Source organism: Corythoichthys intestinalis, chromosome 12 (genome assembly GCF_030265065.1).
Source record: "Corythoichthys intestinalis isolate RoL2023-P3 chromosome 12, ASM3026506v1, whole genome shotgun sequence".
Taxonomy (NCBI): Eukaryota; Metazoa; Chordata; class Actinopteri; order Syngnathiformes; family Syngnathidae; genus Corythoichthys; species Corythoichthys intestinalis.
The window spans coordinates 34,831,301-34,852,652 of NC_080406.1; the positions used below are offsets into that span (position 1 = coordinate 34,831,301).

The following is a 21,352-nucleotide window of genomic DNA, read 5'->3' on the forward strand; positions in this document are numbered from 1 at the left end:
TGCTTATATTATGCAGAGTGAAATGGAATATTATTTTGAAGATCGCGCAAACATTGACTTTTTTAAATCATAAGGAAATGAATACGTAGCCTAACATAAATGAACTAATATATGTCCAAAGTGCACATTGACAGCTAAGATGATCTGAACCTCCCCATCAGAGCAAATAAAACTAAATATGATAAAGAAGCCTCTTCTACTCCTTTCTTGCTCTTAAAGATTTGATCCATTTTATGTTGCATCACACTTTTTTTGTCGCAGCAATTCAACCTTTTTTTTTTTTTTTTTTTTTTTTTTTTTTTTTTTTTTGCTGTTCCAGAAAACATGCACATTTGAACTAATCAGAGCTAACTATCTCTGCTGATCACATGTCAGTATGTCAGCCAGTTGAACGGACAAATGAGTCCAGCCGTCTTGCTTTGCCGCGTGCATTCGCACATTCTTGTTTGACTCATCATCGTCAAACTCGGATAACTGCAGCAGCTGGGGAAACCTCCATGCCGTCCGTGGAATAAAATAAATAATAAATATTGGTGGAAACGGATTACGCTACACAAGCACTTTATTATGCTTGTTGTTAACACTTGTGTATGTAAATCTGATGTAGGTAGATTGTTTTCTTCTTGGAGATGATATGCATGTGTGGCAGCTTAGCATTTTTTTTTTATATATATATATATATATATATATATATATATATATATATATATATAGCGTTTTGACAGTTGCTGTCATATTTTCTGTCATAATCTTATACCGGAACTGCGTTCCGGCCCGGAATCTTATACCGGAACTGCGTTCCTGACCGTTCTGGCCCATTTTCACCCCTGCTTTCATGTCCCCAAATGATTAACTGACTATCAAAATAGTATGGATGAATCTGATCAATGATTAGTCCATTAATGTGTCAGCCCTAATTGTGTGTTTAAGGAAGAAATTGCTGTGATGTGGTAGTACATCATAAAAAATACAAAAATGCTGAAATACAATAATTCACATTTACAGTGCCTTGCAAAAGTATTCGGCCCCCTTGAACCTTGCAACCTTTCGCCACATTTCAGGCTTAAAACATAAAGATATAAAATTGTAATTTTTTGTCAAGAATCAACAACATGTGGGACACAATCGTGAAGTGGAACAAAATTTATTGGATAATTTAAACTTTTTTAACAAATAAAAAACTGAAAAGTGGGGCGTGCAATATTATTCGGCCCCCTTAATACTTTGTAGCGCCACCTTTTGCTCCAGTTACAGCTGCAAGTCGCTTGGGGTATGTTTCTATCAGTTCTGCACATCGAGAGACTGACATTCTTGCCCATTCTTCCTTGCAAAACAGCTCGAGCTCAGTGAGGTTGGATGGAGAGTGTTTGTGAACAGCAGTCTTCAGCTCTTTCCACAGATTCTCAATTGGATTCAGGTCTGGACTTTGACTTGGCCATTCTAACACCTGGATACGTTTATCTTTGAACCATTCCATTGTAGATTTGGCTTTATGTTTTGGATCATTGTCCTGTTGGAAGATAAATCTCCGTCCCAGTCTCAGGTCTTGTGCAGATACCAACTGGTTTTCTTCCAGAATGTTCCTGTATTTGGCTGCATCCATCTTCCCGTCAATTTTAACCATCTTCCCTGTCCCTGCTGAAGAAAAGCAGGCCCAAACCATGATGCTGCCACCACCATGTTTGACAGTGGGGATGGTGTGTTCAGGGTGATGAGCTGTGTTGCTTTTACACCAAACATATCGTTTTGCATTGTGGCCAAAAAGTTCAATTTTGGTTTCATCTGACCAGAGCACCTTCTTCCACATGTTTGGTGTGTCTCCCAGGTGGCTTGTGGCAAACTTTAAACGAGACTTTTTATGGATATCTTTGAGAAATGGCTTTCTTCTTGCCACTCTTCCATAAAGGCCAGCTTTGTGCAGTGTACGACTGATTGTTGTCCTATGGACAGACTCTCCCACCTCAGCTGTAGATCTCTGCAGTTCATCCAGAGTGATCATGGGCCTCTTGGCTGCATCTCAGATCAGTTTTCTCCTTGTTTGAGAAGAAAGTTTGGAAGGACGGCCGGGTCTTGGTAGATTTGAAGTGGTCTGATGCTCCTTCCATTTCAATATGATGGCTTGCACAGTGTTCCTTGAGATGTTTAAAGCTTGGGAAATCTTTTTGTATCCAAATCCGGCTTTAAACTTCTCCACAACAGTATCTCGGACCTGCCTGGTGTGTTCCTTGGTTTTCATAATGCTCTCTGCACTTTAAACAGAACCCTGAGACTATCACAGAACAGGTGCATTTATACGGAGACTTGATTACACACATTTGGATTCTATTTATCATCATCGTTCATTTAGGACAACATTGGATCATTCAGAGATCCTCACTGAACTTCTGGAGTGAGTTTGCTGCACTGAAAGTAAAGGGGTCGAATAATATTGCACGCCCCACTTTTCAGTTTTTTATTTGTTAAAAAAGTTTAAATTATCCAATAAATGTTGTTCCACTTCACGATTGTGTCCCACTTGTTGTTGATTCTTGACAAAAAAATTAAATTTCATATCTTTATGTTTGAAGCCTGAAATGTGGCGAAAGGTTGCAAGATTCAGGGGGGCCGAATACTTTTGCAAGGCACTGTATGCCTGAATTCAAAACTTCATGTCATTTTGTGGCATCCATGCAGTGTTTGGCCTTGGGATGCCATCAATTGTAAACAAAATGCATTAAATGAAATGTTTTCTGCATTTCCACAAATAAATTAATGATACACCCTGGCAGTGGTGTTACCAGGATATCATCAGGTGTGGGTGGGCATTAGTCTTACCTGGGGCGGGGGTTAAAAAAAAAAAAAAAACCTACAGGTGTGGGTGGGCATTAGTCTTACCTGGGGCGGGGGCAAAAAAAGAGAAGCTACAATGCTCAAGTAGGTCGAAATCCAGCGTAGGGCTACTGCACCTTAAAACATGTTTTGTTTTCTCCTTGAGATAACTTGTTGTGATTTGGTCTTAACAAATAAAAGTTGATTTGATTTTATTTGACTTAGAACACATTCGTAACTGAACAGTATGGACATGCAGGTGACAATGTTTTTTTCAGGTAACCTATTGTGGTTCCTCGGTTTTATTATTATTATTTAACTTATTCTTTGTTCCGCAGCCCCTTTGAGCTCAATTTGACCCCCTTAGAATGCTTCAAAATGCACCAAAATCGGCAGGCAGGTCGACACGTGCAATCTTTGATACCGTGTAAAGACAAATTCCAAATACACTATGTAGCGCCCCCTAGCAGTCATTCTTTGTCCCGCCGACGCTTTGAGCTCTACTTTGACCCCCTCAGAATGCTACAAAACTCACCAAACTCAACATCCAGGTGAACACTGGTGAAAACTTTGATAAAATGTAAAAAAAAAAAAATCAAAATATGCATACATGTGTGTAGCGCCCCCTAGGAACAAAACCAACACTTCATTTTTTTTTTTTTTTTTTTTTTTTTTTTTTTTTTTAAGGTGAAAGAGGAGGTAACAACGCAAAGGTTAAAACCTAGAACACATCAGTACACTCTTTAAAAAATGACCAATGGTTACTTTAAAAAATTGTGGCAACAAGGTGACACTTAATATATTTGAATAGATTTTAAGCGCTACAATTTTGATTAAAATTTATTGAATACATTAACTTAATTTAAACCAAAAAAATTAAGTATATGTTAACAAAAGCAAAAGCTGAAATGTGTTGGATGTAGTAATAGACAGCAAATGATGAGTTATATCACCCAAAAAAATGTACTATATCCTACTCAAGTTCACAAGGAAAGCCGATTTACATTTGCTAAATATCTGGGGGAAACGGATTCATATTTACTGATAATCTAGGTGAAATAGAGTTATCTTTGTTAACGACATGGGTGAAATTGATTTACATTTACTAAATATATGCATGAAATTGATTTTGATTAACAAAGAATACGTTATATCAACCCATATTCTAGCACATTTTTGCTTAATTCAACACATTTACACTGATGTTATTTTTCTGTACCTAAAATATTTTTTAATTTTAAATTATACTGTAATTTGTATGACAGGATTTTAATATACTTAATCACACTGAGTATTACCTTGTTGCCATAAATCTTCTGAGTCTACTTCAGCCAATATCCTGACCAAAATTAAGTAAACTGCACCACTTACCACTTACAGTCGTGGTTGCCCCAACTCCCATAATGCAATTTGGCAGAACATATAAGAATCGCTACAATATTTTCACACCAGGTAAATTGTAAATGATCTAAACAGTTCACTACAAATCAAAACAATTCAATCACACGATCAAGGGCTGAACAGAGTTACAGTAGTAAATATATGTTGCAAAACACCAGCCGTTGTGCTTAAAACACATAAACAGACGTTTGGTGAAAACGCTACAATAATTCTGCTTTTAAAACGCGACTTGAGTAAAAATGTTACGAATACAATTTTATTGTAAAAACTAAATGCAGTAACTTTAGATTACTTAAGACTTAACGTGGGGCTTGGGGTGTGGCCAGGACACAAAATTAAATAAAAAAGATTAGCTTGTACTTGACATCAATTATATAACCGTATTACGCTATACTCTGGAAACTCACATTAAATTGTGATATTGAGACTACTTTTTCAATCATTGCAATGTTTTTAGTCGAATCAAAGACAACACAGACTGACTTCAGTCACTAACACGAGAACTTAATTTTGACTGAAAGTGCAGGAAAATTACCATGTTTAGTAATTTCCAGTAACAGAAAACAATGTTTAACTGCTACAGACACTTGAGTTGTTCACTAAGAACAATTAAACAGGTCTTATCTTTAAGCAAACGGTGGCCAAGACTACCGTTAGTACTACATCCAGTTTTCTTTGGCGGGGCAGAGCGTGTCCGTGGTTGGGCACTGCCACCCCCACCCCCACCCCCTTAACGCCTCTGCACCCTGGTAAGGTTTTATGCATAGACGCATACCACGACTACAATTCCAAGTTACTCCCCTCTTTACTACTTGGAAGTGTTGTGTGCAGTGTACTCCAGTCCACATTTTGTGAGCCGCTTTACATTGCCTAAGCATCTGATGCGCAGTCTCTCCTCTCCTCCTCTCAGACACTCGCACAGCGGTCGCACTTGAACGCAGCACGCTGAGGCTCTCCGTCTGTACGTCTGCTGCCGGGCACAGTCAAGTTGAGCGCAGGCGGCCGGGAGAGCGCTTCCCTTTTCTGGATCCATGTGGCACCTCTATGTGCTCCATCTCTCCTGCGGTGCATGGTGGGGCGTCTCAATTAAGAACCCCTTGCTGCATTTTAAACACCTTTTCTGCTCAGGGACAAGTGCTTACTTGGCTGTTCAGGCACTAATTGAGTGAAAGGTTGAAATCCACGAGGATCTTTAGATTTTTTTTTTTTTTATTAGCTCCAGGATAAGTCCACGATGCTCAAACTGGAGATTGTGGTTTACACTTTTTCTGCGCTGTGCATCGCAGCCAGAGCAGAACTGAAAGGGAGGAATTGCAGCCAGGTGAGGGAGGCTTGTGCAGCTGGGGGCTTCAGCTTCTCGCATGTCCCCCTCCAGGAGATCCCAGGTAAGATTTGCATGCGATACCATCAAGCCCATGATACTTAAGTACTCATTTATGAGTGTGAAAGATTCAAGAGAGTACTTGTGCATTTTTGGTTTGATACTGATTGTGCAACACCTCAAACACTTGTTCAATTTTCATGTGCATGCCAAAAGTTTTAAACCTGCCAATAAGCAACCTGACAGAATAGTAACATGAAGGGGTATCATGGCAAGAATAAAGTCAAACATTTAATGGTGGGAATAACATAATTTTCAATATTTCATGAGATTAAAATTTCATTACCATGCACTAAGTATTAATTTGGTTCACGAATGGTCACCGCATCAATTTCGAACCATTGGTTGTGCTTCCTGTCACATCAAGTGAATACCATTTTGCAGGCAGGATGTCGAGAGGCTCTCTGATCAGGTTTTCTATGTGGCTCCCTGTCCATGGGCCCCGCCCTCTGCTCCTCTATTCTGTTCTTACTGTGCGAAGGTGACTTAGTTTTGCAGAGGAAATTGATTGATTCTATTTACAGTCATTATAATGGGAGCCATTGCTTTGATTCGCAAATATCCTAGTTTGTATAGTCACAGACTTTTTTAAGTTTGTGAACTGAGGCGACACTGTAGTATGAAACAATAAAAAAGTAACATTATGAGGGAAAACTAAAATGAAATTGTAGTATTTTGAAGAAAAAAGTAGTGCTATTGAGATAAGATGTAAGACAACTAAAAACAATAAGCACTGTATCAACATATACGACTTTTTGATCATTATTTGGGAATTGTTCGTAACCTATATGAATGATTAATCACAATGTGAAAAATACAATTCTAAATTCAGATTTTGCAAAAAAATATTTTGCCATTGCAAGAAAGGTATTTATAATGGGAAAAAAGATTAAAACTATATGAAAAACAAATTTGTGTACAAGAAGGGAAATTATTATACAAGCGTAAAGACGTTTTCATTATTTTCCTACAAGAATATACTGTAATATTTTTTTTTTCTGTAAAAGATATTTTGTAAGTAATTTTACATGATTAAAGTCAAAACTTCACTTGAAGTTATCCTGTTGAGAGAGAAACACAAATAAATGGGTCAGTTTTTATTCAGTTGCTTTTATTCAGCAAAAAAAAAAAAAAAATCTTGATAGAGTTTCAACTTTTTTTCACGGCAACACATTTTCTCATCTTCTGTTCTCCCAATTTTCCTTTGTTGCCATTGAATTGCACCCATCAAACTCATTCACAGAGGTCAGTGGTCAACACGGGTATCTTTCCTTTCTTAAAGAACGGCAGTTAATTATGCTCTAGCTGCTCTACAAGACGATAACAATATTTAATCCAAATGTGAAGAGTCCCTCCAGGCAGCTGTGGTGAGATTGCCTGCCTGCCTGCTCCGTGTTGCTCCCTGCGTGCATAGATAATGGATAATGAATGGTCAGCTATAAGCAGATTAACTAACCCTTCCTCGCGTACGTTTTAGCGACATAGCCGAGCGGAACTGCGGCTTCCACTCGCTTAAGTGTCTCCGACCACAAGGGACTCTTTTCCACATGATTAAAAATCCCATAAAAGGCAATTAAAGCACGTCTCACTTCCAATTATATTATATAGCTGACTGATAGACTGAATATGAGGGCTACCAACTGGAGATGCCGGACTTTTCCCATCAAATAATCACTGCAGATAAAAATATGCAGTTAAATAATTCACATATTTTAGCATTTTGTCCTTGTAGTGAAAATTCAGCTCATTCACAGACATCCAGCTATTTTCTGAACAGCCAACTCTTGAATGCCAGCATTTTAGATAATTTTCCAAGAAGCTCATCAACATAAAGTAATAGTTTCTACCATTTTCTTTTCATTAGTTATCATAAGTAGAACTAGGTTATTTTAATCAAAATGTGGCTCTCCCTGCCAGAAACAGCTTGTTTTCACATTTCTAAAATGTCACATTGTTGCCATCTCCTGGTAGTTGTGTGCCAAGAGAATCGTTTCCACATATGAATTTCAAAGCGAAACAGCATTCGATTTAAGCTTATGAAGATGAAAAAAATCGATTTTCTCCTTTCAAAGGTTTTTTTTATTTACTTAATGAACAGGTGATGATGACACACATTTCAGGAACAGAAAGAATGCAATGATTACCTGAGAAAAGACATTAATTAAGGAAACCGTAATTAAAAGCTGGCTGGCCAGGACAAGCGTCCCCGAGAGAAGATCCGCCTTGATCTCTCAACACCAACACTTTTTGTCATTTCCCATGTGAATAAGCAGGCCCCCACGTTAACCCACAAAGTGGCTCACAGGCAGTGTTGTTTACAGCGTAAGAGTATAACGGCGTTTCTAATGGTATTTTTTCAGTAGTGAGTAATGTAATCAATTACTTTTCCTCTCTTTACAATGCCGTTACTGAGGATGTGAAAGGCCACGTTACGACAATTTGGTTGAATGAAGCACAAGTTGTCTGATTTTGTCATACATCCGCGTGCCTGCCTGCCCTGGAGCGTGCAGAGCGGGACGAGGGAAGGGGGTCGTGACGCCGTTGCAAACGCGATGATGATTGGCTAGGTGGCTCAGAACGTTACCATAGCATTCTCATTAGCATTAGCATTTAGCGTGGCGAGCATCATCTTAAACTTAAGGGCAACTTTTTTTTAACATACAGTTCCTGGTGTCCAGGTGGATACAATTAATTGAAAATAATGTATTGTTTTCCTGCTGAGTGTGCATTATCATCACCAAGTTGGCGTTGTCCTTGTAGACGCTACAATATAGATATTTATATTTTGTTGTCATTATCAAAAACAGTCACTTGCCCTAAACTTTTCTTCAATGACATATCCATGAACCTTGTATGATGTTTTTTAACCCTTTAACACCTAAGCCTATTTTGGCCGAAATTGCATGCATTTGATGGTGCCTTTATATTTCAAAGAAAAAATTGTTTACAGTGGCCAAGTTGGGTCCCTTTTTTCAGGACACCTTGAACTTCATGTCTAAACTGTGTTTTTCTTCACTGACCAATTATAATCCACATTTTGGACCCAAAAAGACAAAAAAAATCCCAAAATCTTTTTTCAAAATTTGTAATGTTGATGTCCCATTGACAACCAAACATGCTCGACCAACCGTTTTGAAGCTTGATAATATTTATTCAACTTGTTAGGATAAACATTCAATAGAAAAAAATAAGATTGAATAGTTTTATGTTTAACTATTCAACACAAACAGCAGGTATGGTCATAGGCGTTTTTGGCCTTTAAACATACTATGGTCAAAACAGGTTATATACTGTGCAAAATAGTGAGAGAAAAAAATTATATATATCATCTAACACAAAAAGTGTTTGGAGGATATCTCTTTGTGAAGTTAGGTGTTGTACCCATCATCTTATGAAAAGTATATACGTACATGCAATCAAGCTTCTCCAATACACATCTACATAAAAATTGAAAAGATTATAGTGAAGAAAATATATATATAACATTGAAAAAAAGTATTTAAAAAAATATTGACAAGTAGTTCAGTTCAATTCAAAATTTTCAGGCATGCGACCCAATAAAGTTTTTTTTTTTTTTTTTTGCGCACTCAATAAAGCTTCTTCTTGAACAGGTCACGGAGCTGCGTCACACACAACGTCACACAGCCTACTCTTTCGCTGTTTGCGCGCTGCTGTCACTTCTACTCGCCGAGACACCGACTCCTCCCAAGAAAACAACGACAAATACAGCTCATCTTCTTCCTTGAGTTCATGAAATAATGCATTAGCTTGCGCTAAATGTAGTTTTAGATTCATTCTGCACGTTTCAAAGTCGCTCGCGCGGGGCGGCTATTTTTCGGCACAACACCAGCCGTTGCCTGCTTCGCATGCCTCCCTTTCAATAGTTGGCGCCTCGCTCGAAAATTTATTAAAAATGATCACATTCGGTTCGTCCTTCTTGACATCACAACGGCTCTTGGGATTTGTAGTCTTTTGTGCTGCTTTCGATTTTGAAAAAGGACAAGAAATGATGGAAATATGGAGATGGATACATGGTCCATGCAGCGTTTTAATGCATATTTATGAGTGCAATAAAACTATAAAACTCAAATGACATTATCTTCAAATAAAAACTGGTGTGGACATCAACTTCCACACTTTCAAACAAGACCAACCAGCGGAACGTGGGTGACATAATTACAGCGTGACGAAGCTTCAAAGACGATATGCGTAAATGCGTCGCTGTCGACACGTTCGGTGTTAAAGGGTTAATCAGAACAACTTGAGCAAAGACAAGCGAGGCAGGACCATACGCCGCACTCTACATCAAATTGGTGTGCATGGCTGTCACCCCAGGGGGAAGCCTCTTCTGAAGACGGTACACAAGAAAGCCTGCCCGTGTCATCAGACCATAGGACATGGTTCCAGTAATACCTATGCTTTGTTGACATGTCTTCAGGAAACTGTTTGTGGGCTTTCTTGTGTAAAGTCTTCAGAAGAGGCTTCCTCCTGGGGTGACAACCATGCGCACCAATTTGATGTAGAGTGAGGTGAATGGTCTGAGCACTAACAGGCTGATCCCCCACCTCTTTAATCTCTGCTGCAATTCTGACGATGCTTAACGATGCTTAACGAGTCACGTGACATTTTGGTGGGAAAATGACAAGCAGTACTCAATTTGGACATCTAGGGATGTACATAGTTTCTAAGGGCTGTACTCACTTTTGTTGCCAGGGGTTTAGATATTAATGGCTATATTTTGAGTTATTATGAGGGGAAAATAATTTAACTCTATTACAGAAGCTGCACACAGACTGCTTTTCATTGTGTTGAAGTGTCATTTTGTCAGTGTTGTTCCAAGAAAAGATATACTTAAATATCTGCAGAAATGCAAGGGGTGTACTCACTTTTGTGATACACTGTATAAGTGAAATTTGAGAAAAAAAAATGTGATTATTTTTTTTTTAATCAGTTCAATTCATTGAGTTAATATGAACATATTTGATGTGAAAGATGTCATAGAATTGGTGAGTTGTGCTGTTGGTGTGACGGAGGAGTTCAAAGTGGAGGTGGGACTACTTCAAGGATCAGCTCTAATGGGGAGGATGACAGACAGAGGTTAGACAGGAATCTCCATTGACTGTGATGTTTGCAGATGACATTGTGATCTGTAATGAGAGCAGGGAACAGGTGGAGGAGAAACTACCGGTGTAGAGGTTTGTACTGGAAAGAAGGGGAATGAAGGTTAGCCGTATCAAGACGGAGTACCTGTGTGTAAATGAGAAGGACCCAAGTTGAAGAGTGAGGTTACAGGGAGAAGAGACCAAGAAGGTGGAGGAGTTTAAGGATTTAGGCTTAAAAGTCCAAAGCAATGGAGAGTGTGGAAAAGAAGTGAAGAAGTGTGTGCATGCAGGCTGGAACGTGAAATGTGTCAGGTGTGATGTGTGATAGAAGGGTTTTAGCTCAAATGAAAAGAAATTTCTATAAAACTGGGGTGAGACCAGCTATTTTGTTTGGTCTGGAGACAGCCCCACTGAAGAGAAGACAGCAGGCAGAGCTGGAGTTGGCAGAGATGGCGAGGTTGAGGTTCTCTTTGGGAGTGATCAGGATGGATTGGATCAGGAATGAGCATATCAGAGGGACAGCATATGTTAGAATTTTTGTAGAGAATGTCAGAGAGGCCAGACTGAGATGGTTTGGGCATGTCCAGAGGAGGTTTATGGATGTAGTTAAAGAGGACATGAAGGTAGTTGGTGTGAGAGCAGAGGTTCAGAGGACAGGGTTAGATGGAGTCAACTGATTCATTGTGGTGACTCCTGAAGGGAAAAGTCAAAAGGAAAAGAAGATGAAAAAGTGTAGAACCTGAAAAGTAACATTAATACTTTGCTAAGTAACTAATTACACTTACAATGAGGTGACTGAGTTACTTACTCAATTACTTTGGGAGAAGTAATTTGTAACTAACTAATTACTTTTATAAGGTGAGATTCACAATGCTCACAAGAAAGTGGAATTTTATTAGGCCACTGTGTTATCTGTTTATTACCTTGCTTCAGGGAAGAAGATGTGAGCTGCAATCGTTATCTTCTAAATTCAGAAAGCCAGAATGATATCGAAATGAATGCATCAAGTAAAACGAACATATCGGAACAAATATCTCTACAGTTACACTGCAAAACATAAAATTCCGTTTAGTCCTGCTAATTGAAGATTTTAAGTAGACATTACTTGATTTTTAAGTTCTCTTGGGTATTTTTATTTTATTTTGATAGTTCCTTTTTAATTTGATAAAGTTAATATTTGAAAGGTTGAACACAACATTTTGAGTTGTAACTGCATAACGGAAATCCATTTGACTTCAAATATTGAGTTTTAACCGATATCTTTTTTTGTTTTTTCATCACAAGTTAATTATTTTGAGTATTCCTGACTTATTTTAGCAAGTTAGGATAATAAATAATAAATTTATGAGTTGCTTCTACCTAACGGAAGGCCAATTCACTAAGAAGTGTGAGTTATAACTACTTACCAGTTGCCCACTTCACCTAAAATATTGAAATTGCTGATTTTATTTATTTATTGTGCAGTGCAATAGTTTTGGAATTGTCATCAAATTTAGTTATATTTAATTTAGATGTTTTTTCAGTTAGCGTAGGAAACTTGTTTCGGGTTTTTTTAGAGTGATGTTGCTTGTTTTCAAGAGTTCATAATTTCAAATTAATTTGTTGAGTTTTCTTTATTTTTAGGATTATTTTTTGTTTTGTATCCCTAAAGGGGGGGGTTCAAGTATCTTGGGGTCTTGTTCATGGAATGGAATGGGAGATCGACAGGCAGATCGGTGCCGCGTCTGCAGTCATGCAGACTCTGCATCGGTCCGTCATGTTGAAGAGGGAGTGAGCTTAAATAAGAAGCTTTCTATTTACCGATTGATCTACGTTCCTACCCTCACCTACAGTGTATCACAAAAGTGATACACCCCTCGCATTTCTGCAGATATTTAAGTATATCTTTTCATGGGACAACACTGACAAAATGACACTTCAACACAATGAAAAGCAGTCTGTGTGCAGCTTATATAATAGAGTTAATTTATTTTCCCCTCAAAATAACTCAAAATGTAGCCATTAATATCTAAACCCCTGGCAACAAAAGTAAGTACACCCCTTAGAAACTACGTACGTCCCTAAATGTCCAAATTGAGTACTGCTTGTCATTTTCCCTCCAAAATGTCATGTGACTTGATACAGGAGTGCTGTCAGCACTGCTGCAGAGATTGAAGGGGTGGGGGGTGAGCCTGTTGGTTCTCAGACCATATGCCCCACTCTACATCAATTTGGTGTGCATGGCTGTCACCGCAGGAGGAAGCCTCTTCTGAAGACGGCACACAAAAAAGCCCGCCCGTCTCATCAGACCATAGGACATGGTTCCAGTAATCCATGTGCTTTGTTGACATGTCTTCAGCAAACTGTATGTGGCAGACCATAGGACATGGTTCCAGTAATCCATGTGCTTTGTTAACATGTCTTCAGCAACTGTTTGTTGGCTTTCTTGTGTACCGTCTACAGAAGAGGCTTCCACCTTGGGTGACAGCCATTCACACCAATTTGATGTAGAGTGCGGCGTATGGTCTGAGCACTAACAGGCTAACCCCCAACCTCTTCACTCTCTGCAGCAATGCTGACATCACTCCTGTAACGAGTCACATGACATTTTGGAGGGAAAATGACAAACAGTACTCCACTAGTTATTCTGAGGGGAAAATAAATTATCTGTATTATATAAATGGTGTTATACTTCTATAGCGCTTTAGCTGCACACAGACTACTTTTCATTGTGTCAAAGTGTCATTTTGTTAGTGTTGTCCCATGAAAAGATATGGCGGAAAACACAGACAAGGCTGAAAAAGCAGTTTCTGCTTTTGCACTCCCGTTTAAAGGAAACTGCTGTATTTTAAGCCAAAACAACTGTTGTTTTTGATAGAACAATATGTCTATATGCTGCCATAGCAGATTCATGGCGCATTAAGCCCCCAAACTATTTTTAATACAATATGTCTATATGCTGCCATAGCAGATTCATGGCTCATTAAGCCCCCAAACTATTTTTAATTTGTCCGTTTTACACTGAAAACCCCCATTTACAGACGTTGCGCAACCGCTTTTGATTCAACCCAGCCATAAAACGAAGGTAATTAATTATATTTATTATTCAAAATGTCTGTTTTTTTTAGCTTAGAATGATTAATTGATGTCTCATATTTTGTTTAAAAAAAAAAAAAAAAGACCTAAAAAAATTATTCACTCGCATATTTTATACTTTTAAACAAATTGTGTCACAATGAAAAAAATGGCATCTGTAAAAAACTATCATAACTATCGCTTAATTGTATTTTTTTTTTTGTTACTGTCGCACTTTCTCCCATATGTTAGATGATAAATAATCGATCCAAACAAAGAAAATTTGAAAAATAACGTTTAAAAGGGTAAATATATGAAAAAGAAAATCTCGACCACTCCAGGCTTTCCCCTACATATTAATTATTGTGGCGCACCGCCACACCAAAATAAAAGCCGCCACGCCGTGCAAAACAGATGTTTAAAAAAAAAAAAAAAAAATTAAGGCCGTTTCAAACTAGCGGCAGCCTAGTGTGAAGGGTTCAGCGCCAACCTATTCATTGTGTATTGTAATGTCCGTAGCTCTGCGAGGCCCCCTTAAGAGACGATCGGAGGAGGGGCTGTGACGTAGAGGGAAGGGAGATAGCGGTCGCATGTCATGGAAGCCCGCTGTTATTTTGTTATTGTTTTTCTTTATTATTGTTGCCACATTAAAGTGGGTAAGCCAATACAGACTCCTCTCCTTCTTCCCCCCATCCGGGGCATTACAGTATTTTGGATCGGACTTTTCGGCGAAAGTAAGCAGTGGACAGCCGTCTTGGACGGAACGGCAAATTTGAATGAAATTGCGCCGAGAGGCGGGGAGAGCGCCACCGCGCTAATATCAACAACGTGTTCAGTAGCAGAGGGGCAGGTGTACTTATTATATCTGCTACCAGGCTTTTTCGGCGGACGGATATACGCAATCGCGGCTGACGAAACCTTGATAAATGTGCTCTTTTTATCCAAGTTTTGCGAGCTCTGGGACACTCGAAAAATTACTCTCCTTGCTGAGCTAATTGGTACCTCAATGTGCGTTTGTGTGGAAATGGAGTTCACGAACAACAACAAAAAAATATTCACTTTCTCACCGAAACTTTTAGATTTCTTTACACGGCAATTAGAATTTCCCCCTACTCCTTAAAATGGATCCATTACAAAGGCGTAGGTTTGGTCTCAATATTGGTAGGGACGATATAACAGCATAACCTCCATGTACACTTTTTGCTGGGGACGGACATTACCGTAATAAGACCCAACAGATTGGGTGAACGGGGGTCAGGGCTACATTTCTCACCACCAATTTGAACCTAATTAATTGATAGGCTAAATGATTAATGCAAAAAAAAATCTGTATTGACGTACCAACTTTCACACTGCTAATTTAGAACATTTTAATACGATGATTTTTCTGAAATCTATTCAAATAATTTTCTCCATCTTGTTTTGAGTGTTAAAGACTAGTTAACAGATTAATGGGTCAGATTATTCAATTTACTTTACTTTAATATTACCATTTGTTCTTATTAAGCCCATACATCTAAAGGTTGGTCATTTTCCAGCATAATCAAGGGGGAAAACGCTTTCAAATACTGTTTTGAACAATATCACTTGTTGAATTAAGAACATTACTGATGAAAAACTTTTTTTTTTTTTTTGCTTAAAATAAGTGTGTTAAAAAATAGCTATAATAATCTTATTTCAAGAAATCTGAGTAAAATTTACTTAACGCACTGGCAGATAATTTTAGTTATTTCTAGTGGATTGAAAACAAGGGAATTTAGTCAACTGCCAATCAAACGTGCGTTAGAGGGGGAAAAAATGGTGTCAGTGTAAGTCTGATCATAAGGAAAGTAATTCACCTGATAATGGTAGGGTCAATTCTATCCTTACAAAATATGTGAAGACGATCTAAATGACCTCTATAATTGAACTCATTATATAATGCAAAAAGGTTGCTTAAAATTTGGTGGGGAAAATTTGAGCATCCTGAAAAGTTCCTAGTGTCATGTCCCTAACGTCCCTATGCGAACCTACGCCACTGGTCCATTAACAGAAGTACTATTATTGTTGTGTTAATGTAGTACATATTAGGGCCAATAAAAAGTATTACGTAGGGTAATGTAACGGTAATCAGCTACGCATTTTACGTACATGAACCGTAGCTGAGAGCTACGACATTAGCCTGGCTCATGAAATATTTCAAATAGATCTTTGTTATGGTTCTTTTGGGAAATAAAATGTGAAAAAAAAAAAAAAAAATTCATTATATCATGCAATTTTGGCCGGAGCACGACATGGTGAGGCAGTCCGACTCCGATGCAGCCCACCACCGCAGCTTCAAAAAATCCTAGGGGAAACACTGCACTCCTTGTTGTCTGCGATCGCGATTGCATCGCGACCGTTGTTAAATCACCATGTTTCACCCATAAAATCCCCCCAAAATCCCGCTTTGGCCATTCACAGCTGTGTCTTGACGCTCGGTGATACATGCTACATGGAGTTTTGGATAAAAACAAAGTACGCAATAATATCTTGTTAAAATCATGGCGTCTTTAATTCTGCTCTTGCGTGCTCTTGTCTCCAGTTAGGGTTTTGCTGTTTATTTATTTATTTATTTATTTATTTTTAGATGCCCTCCTTTTTAAAATTTTTCTTCCCCCAGAAAATTGAGATTTTAAGCTTTCTAATGATGTATCACACATGCATATCGGACAATTTTGAAAATTACCCAAATTAGGGGTCTCAGAGCGGAACTTCAAGTCACCTTAATGTTTTCGCCATATACATACTTAAATATCTGCAGAAATGCGAGGGGTGTACTCACATTTGTGATACACTGTATAAGAAGAGCTGGATGAAGTGGCTGGGTAGAGAGAACTCTGGCCTTTCCTGCTGAAGCCGCTGCCCTCGCGACTCGACCTCGGATAAGTGAGAGAAAAAAGAATGGAATGGAATGGAGTAGTTTTGAACACTATACAGTTTCGTTTCGTTATTGTTTTGTTTCTTTTAAATAGTTTTTATCTCAGGTAAAAAAAAAGTTCACCCACCCCCCATTTTTATTTCCATCATTTTGCCTTTACCCACTCCACTGAAAATGTAATTTAAAAAAGTACATGTATACCTGGTAATGTCCCCCTCACCACCACAACGACTACTTCTTGCCATGGCTGCCACACACTGTACTGCACTTAGTAGAATTATTCCTTAAGGGGAAATGATGAGTGTGATGCTCAAAGTAATTGAAAAAAGAAATGAGTGTGATATTTAAAAATAACAGAACATGTGGTGGGAAGCAAGTTAAGAATGTCTCGCCCTTTTTCAAATTGTCATCTTCCTCATTATCTCTTGCTCAGTAAGAATAACAAGTGACAACAGCATCACTTCTTTGTGAAATATTTTTAAAACAAAATATCATTGTCTAAATCTAGCCCAATTGGTAGACTACATGTCCCATAAAATTCCAAATGATGCCACTGTGATATTATTAAAGATGTCAGTGTTATCAAAATTGTCATTTAGCTTATAATCTAATAAACTTACATTTTTGCTCAGGGAATTCATTTCAGACTGGTGTTGGAGTCCGGATATTTCAGTTTTGATGCGCCCAATGTGATTCTGTACGTTTCTCTTGACTCGCTGAATGCCAGTGGCGGCGATAGACGTCTGTTCCATTTTTACTGCGAATGTCGGCAACGAAGTAAGCCTGAAATAAGTTATGTAATTCAGTACAAAGTGAAATTAAAGTGTATTATTGCAATGCTTTTGGCATGTGAGTGGCAGTTGGAAACCATTTTGTCATCTTCGCTACCACCAGCTACAGGACTGGAAATCTCTTATTGTTTATGTAACAGAATATGAATGGATTTTCTCATGTTGCGTGAAAATACTTCAGGCTCCAGTTAAAACGTAATAACATTTTTCAGTTTTTGACGATTTCGCACTAAATTCCTGAGAGATTACTTAGCATTGTGTGAATGTGGGAAATATCATAATTCACTTTACCTCGCATTACAGACCACTTTCCAATTGTTGAATTCGTTGGCAAGACGAAACACAATAAGAAACAGCTGCAAAAGCATGATGGTTTTACCGGTCATGCGTTGAAAACAGAAACAGCTGTGTTTAGAGGAATTAAAGTCAGGGGCTAAGCGTAAAGGTGAGTTTGCAGAAGAAGTGATGGTTTCATCTAAAAATCTTGGCACACGGCGCGCATAGCACGAGCGTTTTTCATCCTGCATCAGCAGAAGTGTCTCACGGGGAGGAATTTTGTTGAAGCCAAGCTGAATGGGATGAAGTGTGGAGACGTACTGTAGCGCTTGTTTCAAATTACAACCAACACGGAATGTGTTTGGTTCTCCTAAATGCTGATTTAACAGCTCAGGACACTACATTGCAGGGACATGAACCATCTCAAAAGATCCAATATGAGGGCTGTATTGAAAAACAGTGTTTTACAACACTTTTTGTAGTCCACAAATCCAAAGTTCTCCATTTTTGTGTTAGTCTCTGACAGCAATCTTGTTTTGCACTCAATTGAAAAGAGAAAGAGGAAAAACATTGTATAATCCCATATGGCACGTCTATCACATCGTGCATATTTGATAAAAAGCCCACCTGTTCACCGGTGCCTTAGATAACGAACCCACCTTTGCATCAATGTCACCGACTTCACAAGCCATCTTGGAGAAGCGAATGAACAATTTCATCCTTCATCTCTAGATGATGTCACCCCCTGAATAGACGCCGTTTGATCTGCTCTTTTGAATGAGTCATATAGAGGCGAGCTGTTATGAGCGCCTCAGCAAATTCGCACGGGATGGTCATGCCCTTGAGGCGTGCGTCCTGCCCGCTTTTCATTGAAGCTTGATTCAAGTTAAATTTTAAAATTTAGAATACACAGAAGCGCTTTGTTGGTTTTATTAGACACTTTAAGTATTTTCGTATCTGTTGACCTGATAAATGGTGCTGTTGGAGTCTGGCGCACCCCTGCTGTCATAAATGATTAAGTTACAACTGAACAAACGGTAGGTTTCATATGTCGGTCACAACTTTGATTGTACAATTTTTTGGTCTATGAAACACCAGCTCCAAATGTTTCCCAATTGCACCAAGACAAGATTAATCAACAGTAAAAGTATTCACTCGTTTTCTGCCATTAATGGTGTAATCAGACCTGGACAATGTTACGATTGAAAACATAGATTGCAAAGAATTTTTGGGCAATTTTTAATCATGAGCAATGACTTATTTGATCTATCAAACATAGTGAAAATGGAGCCTAACTATTTAGTAGATAGTGAACAGTCCTTCAAAAAGAGAAAAATATTGATGGTTTTCATGACGTTTAATACACCCCAGTTGAGGTCAACAGTGAAATTAAACACACATAACAAAGAAAACAATACAGTGAATTTAAATACAAAATCAACTTCACATTCTTTTCTTTGGGAAAACTTGTCAGGTCAATGCTAATCTACAGTATAACGAAAGACACCATTGATTGGTAATGGTGTTTAATAGGGTTGTTCCGATCATGTTTTTTTTGCTCCCGATCCGATCCCGATCGTTTTTGTTTGAGTATCTGCCGATCCCGATATTTCCCAATCCGATTGCTTTTTTTTTTTTGTGCTCCCGATTAAATACCAATCATTCCCGATAATTTTTCCCGGTCATATACATTTTGGCAATGCATTAAGAAAAAAATGAATAAAACTCGGACGAATATATACATTCGACATACAGTACATAAGTACTGTATTTGTTTATTATGACAATAAATCCTCAAGATGGCATTTACATTATTAACATTCTTTCTGTGAGAGGGATCCACGGATAGAAAGACTTGTAATTCTTAAAGGATAAATGTGACTTTGTATATTGTGACTAAATATTGCCATCTAGTGTATTTGTTAAGCTTTCAGTAAATGATACTGTAGCCATTTAACTTCTGCCCAAATGCATGATGGGAAGTGCAACCATGACTGTGCGTCGTGGTACCAATTGATACATCTTCTCTGCATTGGGAAATAACATAGGGTGTTAAGAAAAAGATCAATTACTTCCTGTCTTCCCCACATTGCTTCCCACGATTATTCTAATCGTTGGGAGAGGGAATGTAAGGCTTTAGCCATTTAAAAAACGACTACAAAGGCTGCCAAAATTCACTCTACTCATTATACACTGCCTTTTAGCTCTATATACCGTATGGGTAAAATGGCGCCATTATAGATTGAACGCGACGATGCGTGAATGGGTCGTGCAGCGCATGCGTTAATTGCGTTAAATATTGTAACGTGATAAATGTAAAAAATATTAATTCTCGCTGTTAACGCAATAAATTTGATAACCCTACCTTAAGCTTAAACTAAAGACTCTGGAAGAGTGTAACGCATTATGTCTGTAACGTTAAATACAATTAGAAAACGATTTAATTAAAAAATATATATATATTATAGATATTTTTTTGCCGATTCCGATACTACTTGCTCATAAAAATAGGGGGGAAAAAATGACAACAACACTCAAATGTTTATTATTTTTATAACAACAAAGCTGCGTCGGGGACTTTTACTCTCTTATACAGCAAAAATCTAGATCAAACAATATAAAAAAACAAATAATATTTTGATCTTTTTTTTTTTTTTTTTTTAGGCCAGATCGCCCAGCCCTACACTCCGTTATGACCTCAGCATGTTTGGCAATCTTTGAGTTTTATTGTCGTCAAAGAGGTGCTCTGGGGTTAGGTGGAGTCAGGGTGAGAAGCAAAGTCTAACAGCTCCAATATAGACTTTTTGTCAGAGCGAGGCCGCCATTCTGCCTACGGAAGAGTTGGCTGGAGGCTGTTTGCAGATGCGTGCTTAGAGAATTAAGTTATTATGTTGGCAAACCTTTTAGTACAAGTAGAAAAATACAGAGAAACATCGAAAGTTCTGAAGTCCAACTGAAATTACTCACACAAACCTGAACACAGAACAGGAACTGAGACTTTTAGGGACATGGGAAAGTGGTAAACATTCAGTGACGGCTACTCAGATCAATCCTGTCACAAAATGTAAAAATAAAATAAAACACAAAACAAGAAAAAGTGAATTTACATATACTGTAAACACACAAAAGCGCATCAGTTTTTCTGTGAAGGCACCCACCTCCTAAGTATAAGCTATAATGGCAATAATAATTCGAAAGCGCTATCAGGTCACTCAAAAATGATTTACATAGTGGAAAATAGTAAACAAAAACCAATTTGGATAATGGATGGTAGTGTTTACAAACATTGTATAAATATTGCATGTACTCAAAAACTGAGTTTTGAAAAATGCACCAAGGTGTGTATTGTTATAGTGAAAACAAAAAAAAAAAAAAAACTAAATATTCCCAAATATTATTCACAAATCTTTCTAAACCTGTGTTAGTTTGTGCTTTTTCATTTCTGGAGTTACTCACCCACCTCACAGCTGTAGAATATCAATATGCTAGACAGCATGATTATTGCACAGTTGTGCCGCACACAGAGCAGTGTTTCAGAAAACAACTGGAGCGGACGATCTCAAAGAAATCACACAGCAAGCAATTGAGTGCAACACAAATAGTACGACCTTATATCAGGTTTCAAAGCCCCAAACACGAA

At 38.1% G+C, this 21,352-nt stretch overlaps 1 protein-coding gene across 1 annotated transcript in view; it reads left to right on the top strand.

Moving 5' to 3' along the window:
• Positions 1-5,187: 5,187 nt before the first annotated feature.
• Positions 5,188-21,352, top strand: part of LOC130926924 (glypican-6-like) — a 199,086-nt gene continuing 182,921 nt past the window's right edge. The window contains exon 1 of the mRNA XM_057852250.1: positions 5,188-5,594. Coding sequence (XP_057708233.1) covers positions 5,444-5,594 — 151 coding nt within the window. The 5' untranslated portion in view covers positions 5,188-5,443. The remainder of the gene's footprint in view (positions 5,595-21,352) is intronic.